Consider the following 20,675-nt stretch of genomic DNA (forward strand, 5'->3'; position numbering starts at 1 on the left):
GGCGGAGTGATACTGCACAGGAGCTATTGCTGTTCTTAACTTGTTCCCGAGTACAGCAACACTTCGCCCATTGGTGGTGCTAGTGCGGCACGAGAATTGGTTGTCGGGGTAGGCAGGGAGTGGGTGTGCGGATATGTGCGGTGAAACAAAGTCTAGGCAGCTGTGTTGAGTTCTTAGATGCACTAACGACTATGCAACCTTGTCGTAGGCCTCTAAGGTTGGGTATGGACCTCATTGATATGGGTGCTTTTTGCGGCTCTGTACGCCTGGCTCCACTTGATTTGAGTACATATAATATATTTGTATTAGTACTATTCATTTTTACCGGTTTAAATTATTTTTGCTGGTTTCAATAACTACCGTTTCCACATCAGCCTTAACGGTTGAATACCTCAGTACATGTGCTTTGAGGAGAAAGGAACTTGCGGACGAGTTCAATTACCCTGTGGCCGTGGAAACGTCGCGGCAGTTTACAATTCCTTTCTGTAACCGTAAGCTTGTGCCTTCTGTTTCCATGAGTGGCAGCATGGGAGCCTGAGAGCTGAAGTGGAACTGCCGCATTTGTAGTGGTCATTTTATCGAGAGCCAGTGTAATATAACCACCCATCAGCCCTAGCTACAGACCCTCCCCTCCACCCCTCCTCATTCTACCACCCGAGTAGAATAAAGGCCTGCACCAATAGCCCAGGCATTAAAAATTGTGGCGGAGCGTTGTCAACCTGCGCTTTTTAATGCATAAGCATTCTTTGAGGAGTACCTCAACAGAAACCGTGTAATGCCTTGTCAATACATATCGTTGTAAGAGTAAATGTAAATAATTGAGAAAAAAATAAGCAAAAATATAACCAAACTGAACAAAAGTCACCCAATTTGGATAGTGACAGCCAAAACTGCTAAATCTGGCAGCTGTCGTCCATTGCAGGAAATGCATGAAAATAAAAATGTACAGAAAATTAACTAGTCACAGTTCTACGTAATCGTGCGCTTTCATGCATGTCTAAAAACAAAGAAAAAGAGAACCGAGGACGAACTGACGAAATCAACGTGTACTCTGATCCCGCGCTCTTGCGTGATTAGCTGTATGAACTTAGGCATTTAATGCCTCTGAGAAACGCAAGGCTGGTGAAACGGAAAACATGCATAAGAATTTTTATGCATTAATAAACAATTCCCAAAATTTCTGCAATTTTTTCATGCAGTGGGCTTTGGTCCTGCAACTTTTGGTCAGCAGTTTCAGGGCAATGCAAGCGACGCAGTTTCTCTTTATTCAAGCGTAGGTGCCTGCTTGTGGCAAAATGTGGCGGCAGCATTCAGTTGTGAAACTGAAGGCAGGTCTTTGGCACCCTCTTGTCTGTCGTCGTTCAACAGTGCAGTAATTGTTTTTTTGAAAACACATTAACCAACGAACTGACCAACTAGAAGCCAAGTCTCATTTTAAAGTAATAATGCAATGCTTTTCAATGTCCAGCACTAACTTTTTACTGACATGTGGTATTTATTCTGGAAACAATTCCTAATGGCTGTTGCGACTATTTCTATGGAATTAACCACCTTTCTACCGTAAGTAATGAAGCTATGTAGCATTGTCTCTCAGCCTTCTTGCTTTGGGGTAAATCGTAGAAGGTACCCCCAAACTTTGTCTTTCGCTTGCGCACAACGCCATTTCTTCAACTGCCAAAGGCAAGTGCCACAGCATACTTGGATCGGCTGCCCAAGCTGGCTTTGCAGGAGCATTTAGTTGCAATATATTTCTCGATGCATCAAACTGCACGCAGGCAACAATGCTGCATGAAAAATTTGCACAAAGGAACTGACTTGCACTTCCAGCTCGACATCCAGCTTGGTGCATTGAGCGTTGTCTGTGATTTGCAATTACTGAGTATGGGTGTGATTATTATGGCATGCCTTGTTAAGGTCGCCTCCACTTTCAAGATTTACCGATTTGTAAGAGTCCCCCTGGTTATCTACGCTTTGCAAGCCGCACGTCAGCAGAATGACAAAGCCATGCACAAGTATGCCGTGCTGATCGCCATTGGCGTTCCACTGACGAACAGTTCGCCACGGGTGGCGCTGTTCGCTGAAGCGATGGTGGTGCCACACAACGGCTGCCCGGTCCCTGTACAAAAAATGTAGTGGTCCGATTTATTTAAACCCATGTGTGTTTGTGTGTGGGTGCACTCGTGTGCATGTGTGCACTTTAAAGGTCACACTGCTTTCTTTCGTTTTGCTAATTCGTATGAGTTGCATGGATGAAGTTGAATTTGGGGGTTTTGCACACCGAAGGTGCATCTGGGCCTAGAGGCACGCCGCAGTGGACTTACCTACATGGATGAATCACATGTGGGTTGTCGGTTGCACTGTTTTCATTAGCATTTTGACAAACCTGATGTGGATGCAACTTCGGTTGAAGCAACAAATGTTGATGTTGACGCAACAAACCTTGGGTGTTTCGAAGGCCTTTGAACCGAATGTCATTTGACTCAAATGTCATTTGACTTTGAGGTGCTACATGACATTTTTCAAAGGTATTTGGTTGAAATACCATTTGAGTCAAAGGAGCACCACCGATACATTTTTCAAAGGTATTTGGTTGAAATACCATTTGAGTCAAAGGAGCACCACCGATAACCTTTGAGGTTCGCGAAGGCCTTTGAAACTCAAACGCTCGTACTCTCGGGTGCAGTTTCTGCTTGCTGTATTTACAAAAATAATTGCTTACGAGTAAAACTTGGTTTTTAAAGAGCACTTTCGTATTATCTCACTTTTTTTCTGCTTTCTATCACTTGATCTACGATCACAAGGTAACTTGTGCTCTTAACACCGGCAGTGCAAAAAAAGAAAAAAAAAACTGCCTATTTTGTGGATGTCCTTTGCGTGTTTGTAGGTTATTACCAATTTTATCACTAGTAATGGTGGTGGTATTTGGTGTAGTTTATATTGAGAAAAGCAAAAACTCTCGTGTGTTCAAGATTTCGGTGCACGTTAAAGATCCCCAGGTGGTCCAAATTAATCCGGAGCCCTCCACTACAGCGCACCTCATCGCCTGTTAAGCGTCGGCGAATTAAACCCCACAATCAATCAACTCTAATATTAAATTTTTTTGTCAAGTAACGAGAACGAAACTGCGCAGCAGTGGTGACACCAAGACATGGCGGGTGATCGTGGAAACTTTCAACTGCTTTTGAAAATGTCATGTAGATTGCCAGAACTTCTTAGTTTGAATGGCATTTGAAATTTTGAAGGCCATTCGACTCAAATGTCCTTTCAAACGCTCGTGTAGCACCGTTATAAGAAACATGTTCCTTCGAAAAAAAAAAAGGTCAAATGCCGCCAGAAACTAGTGGGAAATGAATGCACCAGGTAGCAGATCCCTTTTTTTTTTTATTTTATGAGATGTGCGAGCATGTCGCAAACCACCAGCTTGAAGGCGAAGAGGTGATTCTACCTAGGATAATGTGTAGTAAATGCCATACAGTTATCCAGCGAGGTGAACAGTGAAGCCGGCAGCTGGTTTGGTCATCTAGTAGCCTTGGTGATAATCTCACAATTTTGTTGGTGTCTGTTTATTATTTATGCTACAATTTTAAGTGCAGTAGCTATTGCATACACCTTCATCAATCCTTTGTCTGCAGCCTGTTTAGCAATGTCTGTTTACTCAGTTTTGGTCTTATTAAAAGTACATTAAATCAAGCTAGCAAATATGTTTATTATATGTTGTGGGCCCTTGCTTTAGTCCACTTCTACTTGTTTTATATTCCTCTGGTGGAGCCTTCTCCCTTCGGTGTTGTGCCTTGTGCGCAGTGCTGCATCGACGACAGCGAGGAGATGATGAAGCTGCTGATTGACTTCAACGCCAACGTGAATGCCAAGGACAGTGAGCAGTGGACTCCTCTGCACGCAGCCGCCACCTGTGGCCACATCCACCTCGTCCGCTACCTCATCTCCAGGTGAAATGGGCACCACTACCACTCACACGTGTTACGCACATACAAATGCGGATGTCGTGCCAACGGTGCTGGCGAGAGTAACGGCCAAGTGATTTGACGTGCTAGTGGAAACCATCGCAGTATACAGACAGGAGCCAAAAATGACGGCGTGTAATTCGTGCCGGGTATCTCGTTCTCAGCTTGTGTATAAAAAGTAAAGTAAAACAGTACATACATGCATGCCTGAGACAAACTCACGATTTTCACCTCGGAGGTTATTACAGGGAGGGAGGTTATTACAGGGACATTACAGGGAGAGAGAGAGACAAGGAGGTTAATACAGAGTCAAAGAGTAGTTCATCGCTCTGCTAATGTTGTGGGCAGGCGGGAGGGAGGGGTGCATCTTATGAGGCCACTTAATCATCTTGGACTTTCAGCCCCCGGGCATTGAAAAGCAGCAGTAGCTCATGCTGGTTCTCTCATAAATCTTTCAGGCCACATTTGCAGCACACTAAGGCCGAACACAACCAGAATCTAAGGAGATGCTAGAGTGTCTTGGGTACCTAAACGAGGCAGCCTAGACTAAACGTGCCTGGTAAAATTTGCACAGTGCTGTAGTCTGAATCTTTCTAAATGGAGAGACGTGTTCAACACAGGTTTCCAAACACATTTATTTTACATTTATTTTACCTTTGCATGCGCTTGTTTGCATTGAAAGTATTGCTGCCCTTTCAGCCCTCACAGTTTTAGAATTCACAAGCCATGGTGTGCAAAATTGTTAGCTGCACGTGCAATAGCCATTTTCACACCATTGACATTTTGTGTATTATTAACAGTGCTGCTGCCAAGAACTGTTCATTCGTATTCAAAATATTCTGCAGTATTTTCTAATACCTACTTGGACATTGGAATATCATGAGCAATAGGCACCTAATTCGGTGTTTACGTCTTTTTTAAATTTAAATTAGAGCACCTTACATGTTGCTGGGGGCTTGGACAAACCATATTTGTGGCATCCTTTCTTGCAGGGGTGCCGACCTGTTAGCTGTAAACGCAGATGGTAACATGCCGTATGACATATGTGAGGACGAGCCAACGCTAGACTACATTGAATCTGAGATGGCAAAAAGAGGTGAGTAATTGATTCGTCTGTTTTCTGCCCTATTTTCTTGTGTGCCTCTGTCATTTGAGCATCAGTTATATTGCCCCTACTCCTTTCAGTGTCGATTTACAGATACATAGTGAAAAACTGCGCATAAACACACACAAAAGCAGAAGAAGAATTCGTATGACACGGACGCCTGTGTCGTACGTTTTCTTCTTCTATTGTGTGTGTTTCTGTGCAGTTTTTCACTATGAACCAGTACGAACTCGCTCAGTTTGTCGTTCTGCTAAGCCAGATTTCCAGATAAGCATAAAGCAGGAGCATTAAAATTGTGCAAAGATAGACGGGCTTCTTTGAAGCTGCACACAGCAAGGAACAGTTGGCGCCCATTCATTTTTATTTTTTCCCCCTTAGGCATCACCCAGGAGATGATTGATGAAACCAGGGCAGCCAATGAGGTGATGATGCTGAGCGATCTCAAGAGTCTTAGTGACACAGGCAGCGATTTGGAATTCAGAGATGAACAAGGCGCCACACCTGTAAGCATTTCTTGGTGATCTGTCCACATATCTTATATTTGTCTGCCATTTTCCCTGGAACACGTGCTTCCTTTTTTTTTTTTTAAGAAAGGTTAATCTGACAAACTTCTCTTTTTTTGTTGTTACCTTCTGTAGCTTCACATCGCCGCAGCCAATGGGTATGTGTCTGTGGTGGAGTTTCTTCTTGACCAGCATGTGTCAACAGACGTTTGTGACAACGACCAGTGGCAGCCAATTCATGCGGCTGCCTGTTGGGGCCATGTAAGTGATAACACAACTTTTTGTCCCTTCCATGAAGCTGTCTGTCCCTTGTGCCAGACGGTCCAGCTTTGATAAAGCCACAGCATCAAATGAGGCTTTTCTTTTTCATTAGTCCTGATGAGTAAGCATCAGTGCCACCTAGACTAACCGAAGCTTACAGCACATCTTTGTGTCTGACTTTGCATTTTTATTGCAAAACTTGGCAGGTTCATGAGCTGCCGAATTTAACTGGACTTGAATGATCATTCTGATATGCAGTAATGTACATCGTTGGGGGTTGTGTCAAGTGTTTAATCCAAGCAGTCGCAGTCCAGTCGCATGGATGGTTTGTCTGACCGCCCTCTATCTACTGGATTGTGGCATTTTGTATCCACAAACCTTTAGGGTGAACACTGCACTGGCAAACAAATCGCACATTCAGCCACTGTACAGTCAGCAACTGTTTGAACCTCAAGCAGTTTAAAAAATAACACATAAAAATAAAAAATAAGTGCCATCAGACCCACTATTTATGAAACATATGTAATTGAAAATTAAAGGTACCATGTGATAACTATAAAAAACTAGCAAACTATAAAGAAAAGCCTAAATAGGTACTGTAGGATGGGCAGAATAACTATTTTTCCGAAAACATTTACAGTTTTTGCATTTGTCCTACAAGGCAAGCTCTATGGTACATAGCCTTGACATCTAACACTGACGCAGCCATTTTTGACTATTGAGAACTCTATTGAAGCTCACAAGGTCATCCCTGCTTCTCGCTGATGTGACAAGTACAATTGGCACTACTAGTGACAATTTTTTTAAGTTGCACTGGTTGCACTGGTGCGAGCAGTGCAGCATATGTTCCTCTTTTTTACTAACTAAAGGCCCCAGTAGCACTCTGCACTGGTCTTCACAACACTGCACTCACCTGCACCAGTTCAGGTAAAAAAAAATTCCGCTACTGTTTCTTTTGAGCAGTGCCGGGATAATGGTCGCAGTTTTCGACGAGCAAAAAAAATGCATGAATGCTGTGTCACGAAATAACATTGCCACTGGTCAGTTGGGTCTTGCGTAGTGAGTATGAATTTGTGTAGAGTCAAGTGGCAAACATGCTCTGAGCAAATTGTGAAGACCATGTGAATATTTTCATTTTTATGTATTCTATTAACCAGAAACATCCAAATAATAATGCCATTTCTCGATACTAATCTTTAATATTAAAAGCTTAAAATATATTGGCATATGTCTGCGTCCACTGTTTGGTTTAGTCCTTTGTAAGTATATTTGTTATTTTGACTATATTAAAACAGCGATCACGGCGATCATGCTTTTGACTAAGTGAAATACTAAGTGTATGTAGATGAATGTTGTCTGTATTAATTTTTTTCTTCCGCTCCTTTGCCTACCACAGCCAGATGTACTAGAGATGTTGGTACAAGCTGGTGCCGACCTAAATGCTAGGACCAAGAATGGCGAGACACCATATGGTGGGTTTTGCTTTAGCTGCTATCCATGGCGTTTGAAGTGCTTATCATCTTGGGCAAATACTGCTGCCTAGAGCTGCAAGTGTTGTCAATAAGAATAGTCATAAAGTATGCAGTGCAGAACTACTCTGAATTTTTTAGGCCGCATTCTGAGTGTGTTGCATACTTCTGCGTAGAGTGAGTGCTGGTTCCGCTTTACACTCCAAGCTAAAATGCAGCAGGTCAGTGTCATAGCATAATGACAGCATGTTTAGCAAAGGGTCCTTTTTGAGCACAATTGTAACTCATACCTACAGGACATAAAAAAAAATATTTAATTGCGAGTAAATTGTTCTTTTAGCTACTACAGGGTTCTCTATATTGGAGCAATTATGAAGTGTTTAAAAATTATACACACAAAGATGCTCAGTTTGAGCACAAGTTTAACCCCAAAAAGCCCAAACATATTTCCAGGCAAACAAAAATTGCAGAAATGTGTGTACCTTTACTTAGGGCCAATGTGACTTCATTCATGCAAAAACCAAAATGAAATTTCGAACCAGTCAAAAATTAATAAACATACCGTACAGGCTCCGTGCAATTATATTTGCAAGAGAACGCAGCGCCCACTACGGCGCTGCTGCAAAACACTGGGTAGGCTGAGCCGCACCGTCTTGGCCGGCCACCTGCTTTAGACACTGTGCACGCACGCACCTTTGCAAAGGCGTGTACCATATGGTTACTGGCGCTTAAGTTTGCCAAATACGCTGCAACAGCGACAGGATCAAGTGTTATCCACTGAGTGGCTTTAAAAAAAAGCAAAGGGCAGAAGGAAGGCCTCTGCTGCCCTGAATCGTCCGAGTTCTGAAGGCTGGTCACAGGCGGCACAGGTAGGTTTCCGTGAAATTTTTAGAAAATACAACGGCGATGACTGCCGAGCAGATTACATGCTGCTGGTAAAGTCAAGTATATTTGTCTGCCAGCTGTTCATACTTGTGAGCTTACAATAAATTTTCCCTCTTAGTGAACACCACGCGCAGTGGCAGTATTTGCACGAAGGTTTGATTTTTCTGCATCATGCATGCGTCTTGCGCAGCGTTTATAATGAAAATTCATGCGGCATGTAACACTCAGCCGTATGTTAATTGTAAGAGAAATAATTGATGGCTGCAACATCCCACCCATTTTCTAACAAAATATGATTGTTTTTAAACAAAGTAGAAACATTTGTTTAAAAAAAAGGCTATCAGAAAGTCTAAATACCTACTCCAACACAAGGTCTAAATTAAAGCAATGCATGGGGGACTTTTGCGCTGCAAATAAATGCTTTTCAATAAAACAATGTCGTTTTCACAGGGGTTTACAACTGCTGCAGCAAGCTTAGTGAATGATAAAAATAAATGGAGTTTACATGACAGCTTATAATATTTGGAGGCCTTTCTTTAAAAAGGAAGATATATCTTAAATCGTTCACGGGCGTTTCCCAGCAGGCTTGCTGCGAAACCCCTGTATGTTGTGAAAGTATTCACGGAAAAGCAAACGGAAGGCGCAAAGATTGCAGCCTTCCCTCGCTCCTTGTCTGCAGACTTAATTGTTTGAGGAGATTCTGTTTGACCTCGTACACGGATAAATAAATAAAATGCTCTTTCTCTATGATGTCACGGTGGAACAGGGTCTGCGGAAACAAACTGCCAGGGGCAAGGAGCAGGACGCACTCTGGGAATGTTTGGTGATAATTCAAGCCGTGAAGTTGAAAATCGTCGTCAGTTTGTGCGCAGCTCTTGATGCTTCCATTCATTTGATCCACTCTGGAGATCGTGTGTTTAAGGTGCTCTGAAGTCGATTTGCTTTGAAGTCATAGCGCAGCGTACAGAGCGCAAAACACCCAAACAATTGATCCTGTGAGACGGAGCACTGTACTCGCGAAACCACAGTGGTGCAATCACAAGTATGCGAACAAAACGGCCTCTTTCCAATGCTGTAAACACTAAATGAACTGCAAAAACCATGTGGAAACGTGAAAACGCGCACAAGAAATGCTGCACCTGCATTCTTGCTTGGTGTTGTTGGTTTTTAGGTGGGTGCTCAGGGTGTTGGGGTACACCGCCTTTAGCCTTGAGGAGCACAGAGTGTGCGGTGGCTTAATCATCTATTCAGAAAATGTCTACAGGCCTCCTGCCAGATGTCCTGCCAGAGTCAAAGGGAGAGACATGACTTCTACATCTGTGCTTTAGCACCACACTCTCTCAACCATAAAGCTTCAGGATAGCGTGCGGACGTGAATGCGAAGTCTCACTTCTAGTGTGCACTCCGTGCCCAGAGTCGTCTTGCACTCACTCAGGCTGCAGTTTTGTCTTGCTGTTCACTGCGGGTGGCCCCATTAGCCATTCAACAAAGTCTGGCATCTCCCGCCAAGCCTAGCTGACCCCAAGCCTAATGTTATACTAACTTTATACCTGGCTCAAATTATGTCACCACATTTGCCATCAATTACAGTGAGGAGGTCATTGCAAGGGAAGCAGTACTTTTGATGCAGCTTTTCTCCAGAACAGACATCTTTCTCCACGCGCACGCACGCTCGCACGCACGCACGCACGCACACGCGCACACGCACACGCACACGCGCGCACACACACACACACACACACACACACACACACACACAGAACTCTCTAAAATGTCACAAAATTCTTGCAGCCCTTGACTTTACAGCCATTACAGTAAAACCTCGTTACTAGAGACACTCAAGGGAACCAAAAAACGTGTTTCTTGTAACCAAGGTCTCTATGCAATGTTGCTAATATGGTGAACATAGGGAAACCGACCGAACCGCCTTCATTCAAATGCCTCTTATAACCAAGTGTCTCTTGTAACAGTGTCTCTTGTAATGAGATTTTACTGTACATAAATGGCAGGTGCTCCATTGTCACTTTAGTGTCCCTCTAATGTGTTTAACCCTTTGAGGGCCGAATTTTTTCGTCAAATACGACCCCCCAGGGTCAATTTTTTTTTTTGCTGATTTAAATTCTTCGGATGAATCTATTCAAGAAAAAATTATTGTAATTTTTTTAGGGTGACCATAAAGTTACAGAAAAATCGTTTGTGTTGTTACATACATGTGGTTTATTCATGAGTAACACAAGAAAAATTCTAAATAAAAACGAAAGAGTAACAAGCTGGCACCTTTTGAGTGAATCGAAATCAGATAGACATCAGTTTCGCGGGCGCAAAAAGTGGGAAGCGCCCGGAGGACGATATCAAAACCAACCGCTGCGCCCGCACGCGCATGCGGCCGGATGCGCGCGCGATAGACGGCGCATCGCTCCTAAAAAATACAAAAAAAAAAGGAGAAAAGAGCCTCATCAGTTTCGCAGGCGCCCTTGGTCTGTGGCAGGTGCAAGAAGCAAGAGGCGCCCGGTGGGCGTAAGGGGCCTTAGGTAGGTGATACCCAGCGCGCCCCCTCGCTACCGGATGCACAAGCGATAGCCGGCGCGCCGCTGAAGTAAATCATAAAAAAAATAAAAAGAAGAGTCATCGGCGCAAGAAAACAATTTGACGTATTGCCGCAGTGTGGCAGCACATGCCAAGCAAGAGAAGTTGGCGAAAAAGGAACGCTTTTTAAATGTACAAGCGATGACGTACATGTATGTTATTGACCATTTTGAAGGTGTTTGCAGAGGACGTACATACACATCCGTGACCCTGAAAGGGTGAGGAAAATTGCGGAAACAACGGCATGCTGTTAGCAGCTTGTTGTGTACTCAGAAAGCCTTTGGTGGTGTTCGTCAGATCTGTCTAAACATAGCTAAACACTGATAGATTTTGTAGCAGAGGTAGCAAAAAGCCCCCCCTTCCCCGGTGGCCATGTCGCTTCTCATTGAAAAGAGCAAGCACAGAAAGATGTGGTGTATAATAATAATGATGATGATGATGATTGTGATGATTATGAACGTCACAAGAGAGGTATGACTAAGACAATGTTGTGATACTTCTTCTGTACTACGTATGAACGGACATACACCATTTTCCTCTAGCGACGTCCACAGGAGCCGTAATTGACAGGCACTTTTTTATTATTGGGCCCAAATGCACCCCCAGTGTTGCATGTGACATCAGTTGGGTTTGGTTTCCTCATGCCTGGATGTGCAAGTCTACAGAGCGATGCATATAATACAGAAACACTGCTCATTGGAGTGGAATGAAGTGTCGTGAGTATGAAAAATTATGTAGCATTCTGGAGGTTACAGATGGGTGATTGGGGTGTCCATCTCCACAGACATCTGTGAGGATCCTGACCTGAAGGAGAGGATTGTGCAACTGCGAAGTGAAATGGAAACAAAACGAGCCATGCAACCGAACAAACTACGGCGCTCACAAAGCCAGAATACCCGCAGGCAAGTGTCTCCAGTTTGCCAGTACATACTCTGTTCTTCTTGTGTTTTTATGGTGGCGTTGTGCTTGCGTACCTTCTTTGCTTACATTCTTTGCGTACATTCTTTGCTTTCACGGTAGTGTTTAAGTTCTTGAAGTTATGCCAATTTGATTAATTTTCTTAGGATAGAAATATGCTTTGGGACACAAGTACAATAATCTTTTTTGCCAAGCTTATCTAACCAAAATATGCAAGAAAACAGGTGTCTAAGATAGAAGCCCAGGATTGTGGTGTATGTGCTGGCAGGAGTACTCCCCTTCGCATTTATGCACAAGTTTGTTTCAGAGTAGTTAGCTGTGAGGCCAAGACATTGCTTAATTAACGGGAGGGATTGAGGATTACTTAAAATTTTATGCTGTATACAGGCATGCATGTGTATTTGTAGAGGCTTAAAGCCGAATCAGATGGCTTAATTTCTAAATCTTATTCCTTCTTTTTTTTAGGAGCAAAGCCCCTTAGGGGTTCATGTCATTGTAGTATCATGTAGTCACGGTACTAAAACACCAGTACACTCGTTTTCCAATGCCTCGTGCTGGAACGTAACCCATTCTAAAAAAAAAACACTCCGGGACACTCGTTTTCCAACACCTCATGCTAGAACGTTTCATCTTCGCGGAAAAAACGCGTAGTAAAAGAACACACCGGGGCAATCATTTTCCAACACCTCGCGCTTACAAGAGACTTACACCAAGCTGTATACCTCTACTCCCGAACGGTTTCATCTCCGTGGGCAAAAACGCCAAGGCTCCAAGAATACATTTACACTGCATGCTTTGCCCCTCCCCAGGTTTCGCGTTAGTGGAGATGGCCTGGGATTTTTTGTTTTGTTTTGTTTTGCAACCATAGAGCTTGAAATGGGAAGAAATTCTGAGATTGAAAGCACCTTTGGTTGACATTAAGACGTTGAATTTTCTAGGACATTTCCCCCCAAAATCTGGAGGAGGGTGCTCAGAATACAAGGGCGCTCAGTACTGAGAAATGTAGTAATATTCTGTATTTGAATTGGCTAACCAGATGAAGGGTTGATACCTGGAGCCTTAATTTTGTATTAGAGTATTTGGCATGTAAGTTGAACCACCAAATGTGCCTTTGGATGTCACTTTGTTTTTTCCCCAGCCATGCTGTGTGTCTGCATTTCAGACATCATACAGTGACGTTTCAGTGGTGCCATGAATAAATTCCATAGTAAATTTCAAAGCTTTGTGCCTCATTTTTTGAACATTTTTGTGTACCGATAAATGACTTCTGCAGTGTCATTTAATATTACTTGAGCAGAAGACAAGCAGTTAGTTCTTTAAGAATAAAGAAGAATTTTGTGGCCAACCTGTGTCTAACCTGGGAAATAAATTTGTTGACTTCATGCGACTTCATGTGTAGAGGCAATATGTGCATGAACATGGCATACATTTTTCCACTTACAGCATAGCACCCAATTCATAATTGGACAACTTTGGAGAAAAGTTGCTTCATTTAGTATTAATAAGCACCAATGTGTGTGCAGATGCCTTATTCAGCTGATCTGCTAGTATAGGACTGACATCTTCCCTTTCCCTTCACACTTGTTTCATTGCCTGAACAGTCAATCGGTACGTCGCACAAGCATTCGTGAGAAAGGCATGATCTCTCGACGAGAAGCCCGTGAGGAAGCCCGCATACGCCAGGAACAGCAGACTCCCTTGGGAAAGGATGAGGTAGGTGCTTTTTTTGTTTTGTTTTTTTCTTGTAGTAGAGGGTTACAATGGTCTTATCCCCAGATTAACATTTTTGTTCTGTAAGGGTCTGCAATTTGTGCTCCAAAACAGAATGGTAAAAAGAGAGAACATAATGGTTCAGGCTGAACCACAAGGTGCTGTGTTTTCATACGAGTTCAAGCTCGTCTTTCACCCCGCATGGGGCACCTTGAGTAATCTTGGTGACAGTATTGGTGACACCGCGGACCCTGAGCCCCCAAACATATGTTGCAATCTACCGTGACGATGTGTTTATAGGTGGAGGGTAAGAAACCACAAACTGTGGCGGTCGGAGCCGTGGTCAAGCTCCGCCCGAAGGGCTCCCTGTCTGTTTACCAGGCAGGGAGCTCTGGGACCTCTCTATCCGGGTAACGTTAGAGGGGAAGTACCCCCGTCCCCTGCTTCTTTTACATGCCATATGATAAATTGCAAAACTCCCCTTAAACATGATCGGCTCCTGAAAAGGGGCCACACCGAAGGTTCATTCCCGCCACTGCGCCCTGTTTTTTGGTAATGGAATGCATTGAACAAGAGAAGCCTCTTGCCTCACAGTCTGTGTTCCTGATATCAAAATTTCTGGGAGGCATTATTGGTGAGTCGTATAAGGCCAAAAAACAAAGAACTGGGTAAATCCTTGTTGAGGTGCACAACCAACTGCAAGCCACGATCCTGCTTGCTGAAACTCACATAGCCAATCTCGAAATCAGGGTGACACCCCACTGGAGCGTGAACAACTGTCAAGGTGTCATCTCTGAACTAGACCTCATGAATGAGACAGATACCGACCAGCTGGAAGGCCTGAGCAATCAGGGCATGACAGCTGTGAGGCGCATTACTATTAGGAGAGATGACAAAGAAGTCCCAACAAAGTACATTATCCTTACTTTCGACCAGTCCACACTCCAAGAGTACGTAAATGCAGGTTTTATACATTGTAATGTCCGGCCCTGCATTCCAAAGCCGTGCCACTGCTTTAAGTACCAGCGGTTCGGGCACAGAACTCCTGCCATGGCTGACTGACCTGCGCAAAGTGCACCCAGCATGACCACCCATCAGAAAACTGTCCATCACAAACCCTCACCTGTGCCAACTGCCAGGGACCGCACATGGCCTACTCTTGAAAATGCGAGAAGTTCAAACGGGAGAAGGAGATTATCAATGTTAAGGTTACTGAAAACATCCTCTTCCCAAAGGCACGAAAGAGGTTCGCCTCTTTCCCCCTGGGGAGATACGCTAACGCAGCTCGCGGGGGGGTGTGGAGCAGCGTCTGGTTTCCGCGGCGACCCAGGTCAGCTAGACTGGCCTGGTCCTGGTCTTCCCTCCCACTGGGTTGCTGCTGGCAGCCCAACCTGTTATTGTGGCATCTACCAAAGAGGTAGTAGTTGCGGTAGCTAGCAGTACCAATGGGGCCAATGCGGCTCCTCTCGTCTCCGCCTCCCCGGCCCCAAAAACACCTGAGGGCGCTGAGAGGATGGACGTGGAGGGACCCGCAGCGACTCCCACCCCCGCCGCGCTGCCTATGCCTCCTGTGGGGCTCTCCACGCCCTCGGCACAGGCAGCACAGGCAAAGAACACCCAAAAGGGTGCCAAGCCCAGGGGGCACAGTCTGCCGAGCACCCCTATGACCTCAGATGACGACATAGACGTCGAGCCGTTCCTGCTTGCATCGCAACGAAGGGCTGTGGCGTCCAGCTCTGTAGAAAAGGTGAAAAAAAAACCTCCAAGAGTTCAAGCCCCGAAAGACGATACATAAATCACACACTTATTCCAGTTGCTCTAAACTTAAATAATGGGAAGAGAAAGTATTGTGCAATGGAACTGCAGAGGCCTTCTTAACAATCTTGATGGTGTCTATGAGTTATTGCATTCCAATCAGCCAAGTGTGATGTGTTTCCAAGAAACCCATTTAAACTCCAAACACACAAATTTCTTGAATATTTACATGGTATTTAGGAAGTACAGAAATGGTGGTGGCATATCTTCAGGTGGTGTGGCTATCAATGCTCGAAAATCCTTGGCATGTCACACTATCTAATTACGCACCATCCTTGAGGCGGTTGCCATTCGTACAATAATATTTAACAGGTTATTTATGGTATGCTCCCGTTACATCCCTCCTGATTTTCAGCTATCCAGTTCTGACTACGAGGTGCTGCAAGATTAGCTTCCAGAACCCTTCATCCTTATAGGCAACTTGAATGTGCATAACTCTTTGGCGCTCCTCCCGCACGGATGCCCGAGGTCGCCTTATCGAAAAATTCCTAACATCTTCGGGAGCATGCTTAGTCAACAAAAACAAGCCTACATACCATAATCTAAGACACAACACTTACTCACACCTTGACTTGGCTGTTGGCTCTGCAGTACTCTTTCCATCTCTTGAGTGGGATGTTGGCACTAACCCATATGGTAGTGGCCACTTCGCTACCTCACTAACATATATAGGTGATGGCCCAAGCAGTCCATCTTCCCATAACAGGTTTAATGAATCAAAAGCAAACTGGAATACATTTACAGAGACGTCTAAACTACACCACACCTCCATAACACACTTACATGTAGAGGAGGCTACCCAATTCGTCACTGCGCACATCCTTGACGCTTGCCAAAAGTCCATTCCCCCCGGGCCTCCGGCGCCTCACGCAACCTAAGGAGGCCCTGGTGGAGCAAAGACTGCAGGCGAATGCGAGAGGCGCAGAACAGAGCATGGGGTGTCCTTTGCCGGTACCTCACGTCAGATAACCTCACCTCGTTTAAACGGGCAAAGGCTTTTGGGAAGCTTTTGCATCGTGAGGCGAAAAAGAGAGTTGGCGTGCCTTTTTTACATCCATTAACTCATACACACACACACACACAAGGTATGTACAAGCAGGAGGAGGAGGAAAAACTTTATTTATTCCATCCGTTGTGAGTGCAGTCACTCAGGACCAGTGAGAGGTGTCCTCAGTCCAGGACTCCCTGGCTGCAGCTGGCCTTCCGTGCCCTATTCACCAGCCGAAGCTGGGAGCAGGGGTCAGAGCTGGTCAGTGTCGCCGCCCACTGTGAAGGGGTAGGGTTGGGATTGGGAGGGAGGTCTTGGGTGTTCGGGCATGCCCACACTGTGGTATAGTGTTCCTGATGTGGGACAGAAGATGCACTGAGGGGAGTATTGGGTGGGGAATATTTTGTGCCCGAGCATGTTCTGGAGGAAGGTTTTAGTTTGGAGTTGGCGAAGTATAACTCCTTCCTCTTTGGTGAGTTGCTTATGGACAAGAATATGCAAACTTAAAAAGGAAAACATAAACACAGCCTGCCCCTGGTCAGCACAAAAGGGGACACACTTGAAGATCAGGCTAACACACTTGCACAACACTTCCAACACGTTTCCAGCTCTGCACAGCTCACAAACACTTTCCTGAAACATAAAACCGCTTGTGAAAAGAAGTCCCCTCCCTGACAATAACAAGTCGAAATGTGGTTACAATTCTGAATTTACACTGTATGAGTTGAAGGCTGCTCTCAGCACATGTAAACATTCAGCTCCATTCGCAGATTAGATTAAATACACCATGATACAACACCTACACGCAGACACGTTTGAAACACTCCTACGCCTATACAACAAAATATGGCTTTCAGGGCATATTCCAATGTCTTGGAGGGAGGCCATTGTAGTGGCTTTCCTGAAGGAGGGGAAGGACTCTTCCTCTCCCATCAGCTATCGACCCATATAGCTCTCACAAGCTGCCTGTGCAAGCTTCTCGAGAAGATAATGAACAGGAGACTCGTGTACTTTCTTGAGTATGATGGTCTTCTCGAGAACTGCTAGGCTGGTTTAGGAGGGCGGGGCAATCCACCAATGATAAACAGGTTGGTTTAGAATCGTAGTAAAACCTCGTTACAAGAGACACTGTTACAAGAGACACTTGGTTATAAGAGACATTTCAATGGAAACGGCTTGGTTGGTTTTCCTATGTTCGCCATGTTAGCGACATCACATACAAGAGACATTGGTTACAAGAGGCATGTTTTCTGGGTCCCTTGAGTCTCTCTTGTAAAGAGGTTTTACTAGAATGCCTTTATACACAAACAGTGCTGCATGACTGTATTTTTTTATATCAAAAAAGCTTATGATACGACATGGCGTTACGGCATTCTTGCAGACTTAAAGGGGCCCTGAAAGGCATTTTGAGCACACTAAATGAAGTAGCGCAATCGTTAGATTGGGTCGTCAAGGTCATCTGAGCCAAGTATTACTCTTTTACGCGCAGCGGAAAGCTCACACTTTTGTTGCAAAGTTTGTCGCTTTTTTCTCACCCTTTCCTTCGTCTTTTTGGACGCCGCCATCTTCACATGTCTACATCATCGATTCCCCGATGTTCGTCATGAGCTAGACATCCTGCTATTGGGCGGCTTTTTCACGCACTTCCGGCAAAGAGATGAGTCGTCTGCTCAGCGTCGACTCGCCGGCTGATCTGCCAGCGTAGTGCCGGAGTGCTTGGACATTTTACGACAAACGAAACAAGTGTAAACAAACGCTTAACCGTTTGTATTGAATGCAACACGGCCATAACACGACATGGATATTCTCTTACCGGAGTACGTCCCATAAAGAAAGCGTTGAAGCCCCGTGGCACTTCTTTCGTGCAATCGCAGAGAACGCCCTGAGCCGAATGCCCGGGTTTGACGCGTACATTTTATTCAACTTCAAAACAATCCAGAGATGCGTTTCGAACGAACGCAACGTCACAGCATGCGTTGCAAGTCTGAACCGCGATTGACAGACGATAGGATGCCTCCTCCTGCCCGTCGTAAATTCGGCACTCACCTCGCGCGCGGTTTGCGGGGACGAACAGCAAGTCACTTAACTCTGGCGCGCAAGCCGAGATGGCTTTTAGCCACGCACACTGCACATACCCCATGCGAGGTTGAGTCGTACGTCGCTCGAGAAAGATAATCCAGGCCATGGGAAGCACTATCCACCCGCAGAAGCACAACGTCGCATTTCATCGCGAAACAAAGGCGTCCACAACACACACACCAATGCCAAACGCATCTCGCACTTCCAAATGAGAGTGAGTAGTATGCCTGCAGTGCCCATATGCCGCGAGGTGGGGCCCCAAGCTGAACCAAGCTGAACTGACCTCTGGGGCGGTTTGTGCCTTGTTGCCAAGGCAACCGATGTTTGAGATCGTCAAAGAAAGGCGCTCGCTCCAGCGCTAGAAAGCTCAGAGCCGCGCCGGAGCATGTTTAGCCAACGTTGCCGCTCTCCACCACGCGTCGCCCCAAGCTGAACTGGTCACATGATTGAAGCGTTTTGTGCACGGGTTCTGTATCGGCTTAAAATGTCTTTTTCACATGGCGCCGGCAGGAATTACCACCACCGCAAAATAAGACCCGGCACCAGCGGGGCCACATCTGATACGGCGCTTTTTGGATAAACAGTGCGCGGTGCATGAAAGGGACCGAGCGCAAGATCCTCCCCAGCGGCTGCGAGTTCGCCGCCGATTAAAAGTCACGTGCTGCACTGCAGCAACGCACACCGCGAAAGGGCAAGGCCAGGCCACCGCACACATGCGGCCAGATTTTTCGTTCGCTTATCCATCCTTGAGCGGAGTGCGGAATTCATGGTGTCAACAAAACTTGCCCGTAGCAGACGGCAGTCGGAGGAGCGTAATGCGGAAGTACGTCACCGCTGACTAGCGCAGCATCATGGGAGGCAGTGCTCGCGCGCCGTCAACAGTTGAAAAGAGGAGGAAACGCGGCGCGACGATAATGCGCGGTTTTTGATTTACGATTTCTCAGCTAATACTCATCGCTTTAACAAAATTCTTGCGGGAGGAGATTGCTAATACATTGTCTTATTTGGTTACATGTAGATCCATGCATCGGCGGAAGGTATTTCAGGACCCCTTTAAAATCCTATGGTGTAACAGGTAACATGTTGAACACTCTTGATAGTTACTTGTCCAAACGAAAATTTCGTGTCAGAGTCGGGTCGGCACTGTCAAAAGTTCACATTCAAGAAAATGGCGTGCCTAAAGGCGGAGTTTTGAGCTGCACGCTGTTTATTGTCAAAATGAATTCACTTCGGAAAGCATTGCCTCCATCAATCTCCTGTTTTGTGTATGTGGATGATGTACAAATATCTTTTAAATCTTATAACATATCCATATGTGAATGTTAGGTCCAGCTTGGGGTAAACAAACTTTCTCACTGGGCAGACGAAAATGGTTTCAAACTTAATTCCGCGAAAAGTACCTTTGTTGTATTCTCAAAGAGACACACAGTAAGGCCCGATCTTGACATAAATCAGAATGGTGACTCAATTCCTGTAAAAAAGGAACACGAGTTTTTGGGTGTGGTGTTGGACAAAAAACTCACCTTCATCTCACATGAAACAACTCGAACAAAAATGTCTAAAAACAATGAATATTCTGAAAGTCCTTTCTCACTAATCATACGGTGCAGGCAAACAACTCCTGCTGCGCCTTTGTACCGCTTTGGTAGTGTCTCGTTTGGACTATGGAAGTGTTGTGTATGGGTCAGCCACAAAAACAGCGCTAAAAATGCTCAACCCAGTGCTGCAATTGGGGCTTCGCCTTTCGTGTGGTGCTTTCTGTACAAGCCCAGTCCAAAGTATGTGTATGTGGACTGTGACAAATGTTGCCTAGAGCATTAGCGAACTTACGTTGATCTGTTATATGCTTATAAAATTTCATCAATCAATAACCATACTTTTAAACTTGTTCATATAGATACATTCACATCACAGCTCTTTTTAAATCGCCCATCCATTTCTGTTCCCTTCTCCCAAAGAGTGAGAGAGGAGGCGGCTTTACTTAAGTCTCCTTTTTAAACACCTTGAAATCATCTTGCATTGATTTTATAGCACCATGGCATCTTCACACTGTATCGTGTGACTTGTCTTTCATCCGACTCGACAGAACTAGGGTACCGAAAAATGCTATTCTGCAGCACTTTCTGTCACTGCAGGAGAAGTACCAGTGTACAGAATTTTACTGCGACGCCTCCAAAACTGCCTCTGCCATGTCATGTGCCGCGAGCGGGCCCAATTTTAATGTTTTTGAGACCATGAATGTAAATTGCAGCATTTTCACAGCAGAGGCATATGGAATTTTTCTTGCTGTGAATGACATTATCAAATGTCATGTTCCAAAATCTGTCATTTACACTGATTCATTAAGCGTTGTGCGGGCGTTATCATCCCAAAAGAAGTCCAAAAATCACATCA

At 44.9% G+C, this 20,675-nt stretch overlaps 1 protein-coding gene across 2 annotated transcripts in view; it reads left to right on the forward strand.

Annotated features, from left to right (window-relative positions):
- Mypt-75d (Myosin phosphatase targeting subunit 75D) overlaps window positions 1–20,675 on the forward strand; it is a 362,066-nt gene that overhangs the window by 332,519 nt on the left and 8,872 nt on the right. For both annotated transcript variants that reach the window (XM_077686726.1, XM_077686727.1), the window contains 7 exons: window positions 3,802–3,947; window positions 4,955–5,058; window positions 5,446–5,570; window positions 5,706–5,831; window positions 7,228–7,303; window positions 11,556–11,673; window positions 13,291–13,402. In XM_077686726.1, the coding sequence (XP_077542852.1) occupies window positions 3,802–3,947; window positions 4,955–5,058; window positions 5,446–5,570; window positions 5,706–5,831; window positions 7,228–7,303; window positions 11,556–11,673; window positions 13,291–13,402 (807 nt within the window). The remainder of the gene's footprint in view (window positions 1–3,801; window positions 3,948–4,954; window positions 5,059–5,445; window positions 5,571–5,705; window positions 5,832–7,227; window positions 7,304–11,555; window positions 11,674–13,290; window positions 13,403–20,675) is intronic.

This window comes from Haemaphysalis longicornis, unplaced genomic scaffold (assembly GCF_048455015.1).
Source record: "Haemaphysalis longicornis isolate Haplotype H1 unplaced genomic scaffold, Haemaphysalis longicornis Haplotype H1 scaffold_1, whole genome shotgun sequence".
Taxonomy (NCBI): Eukaryota; Metazoa; Arthropoda; class Arachnida; order Ixodida; family Ixodidae; genus Haemaphysalis; species Haemaphysalis longicornis.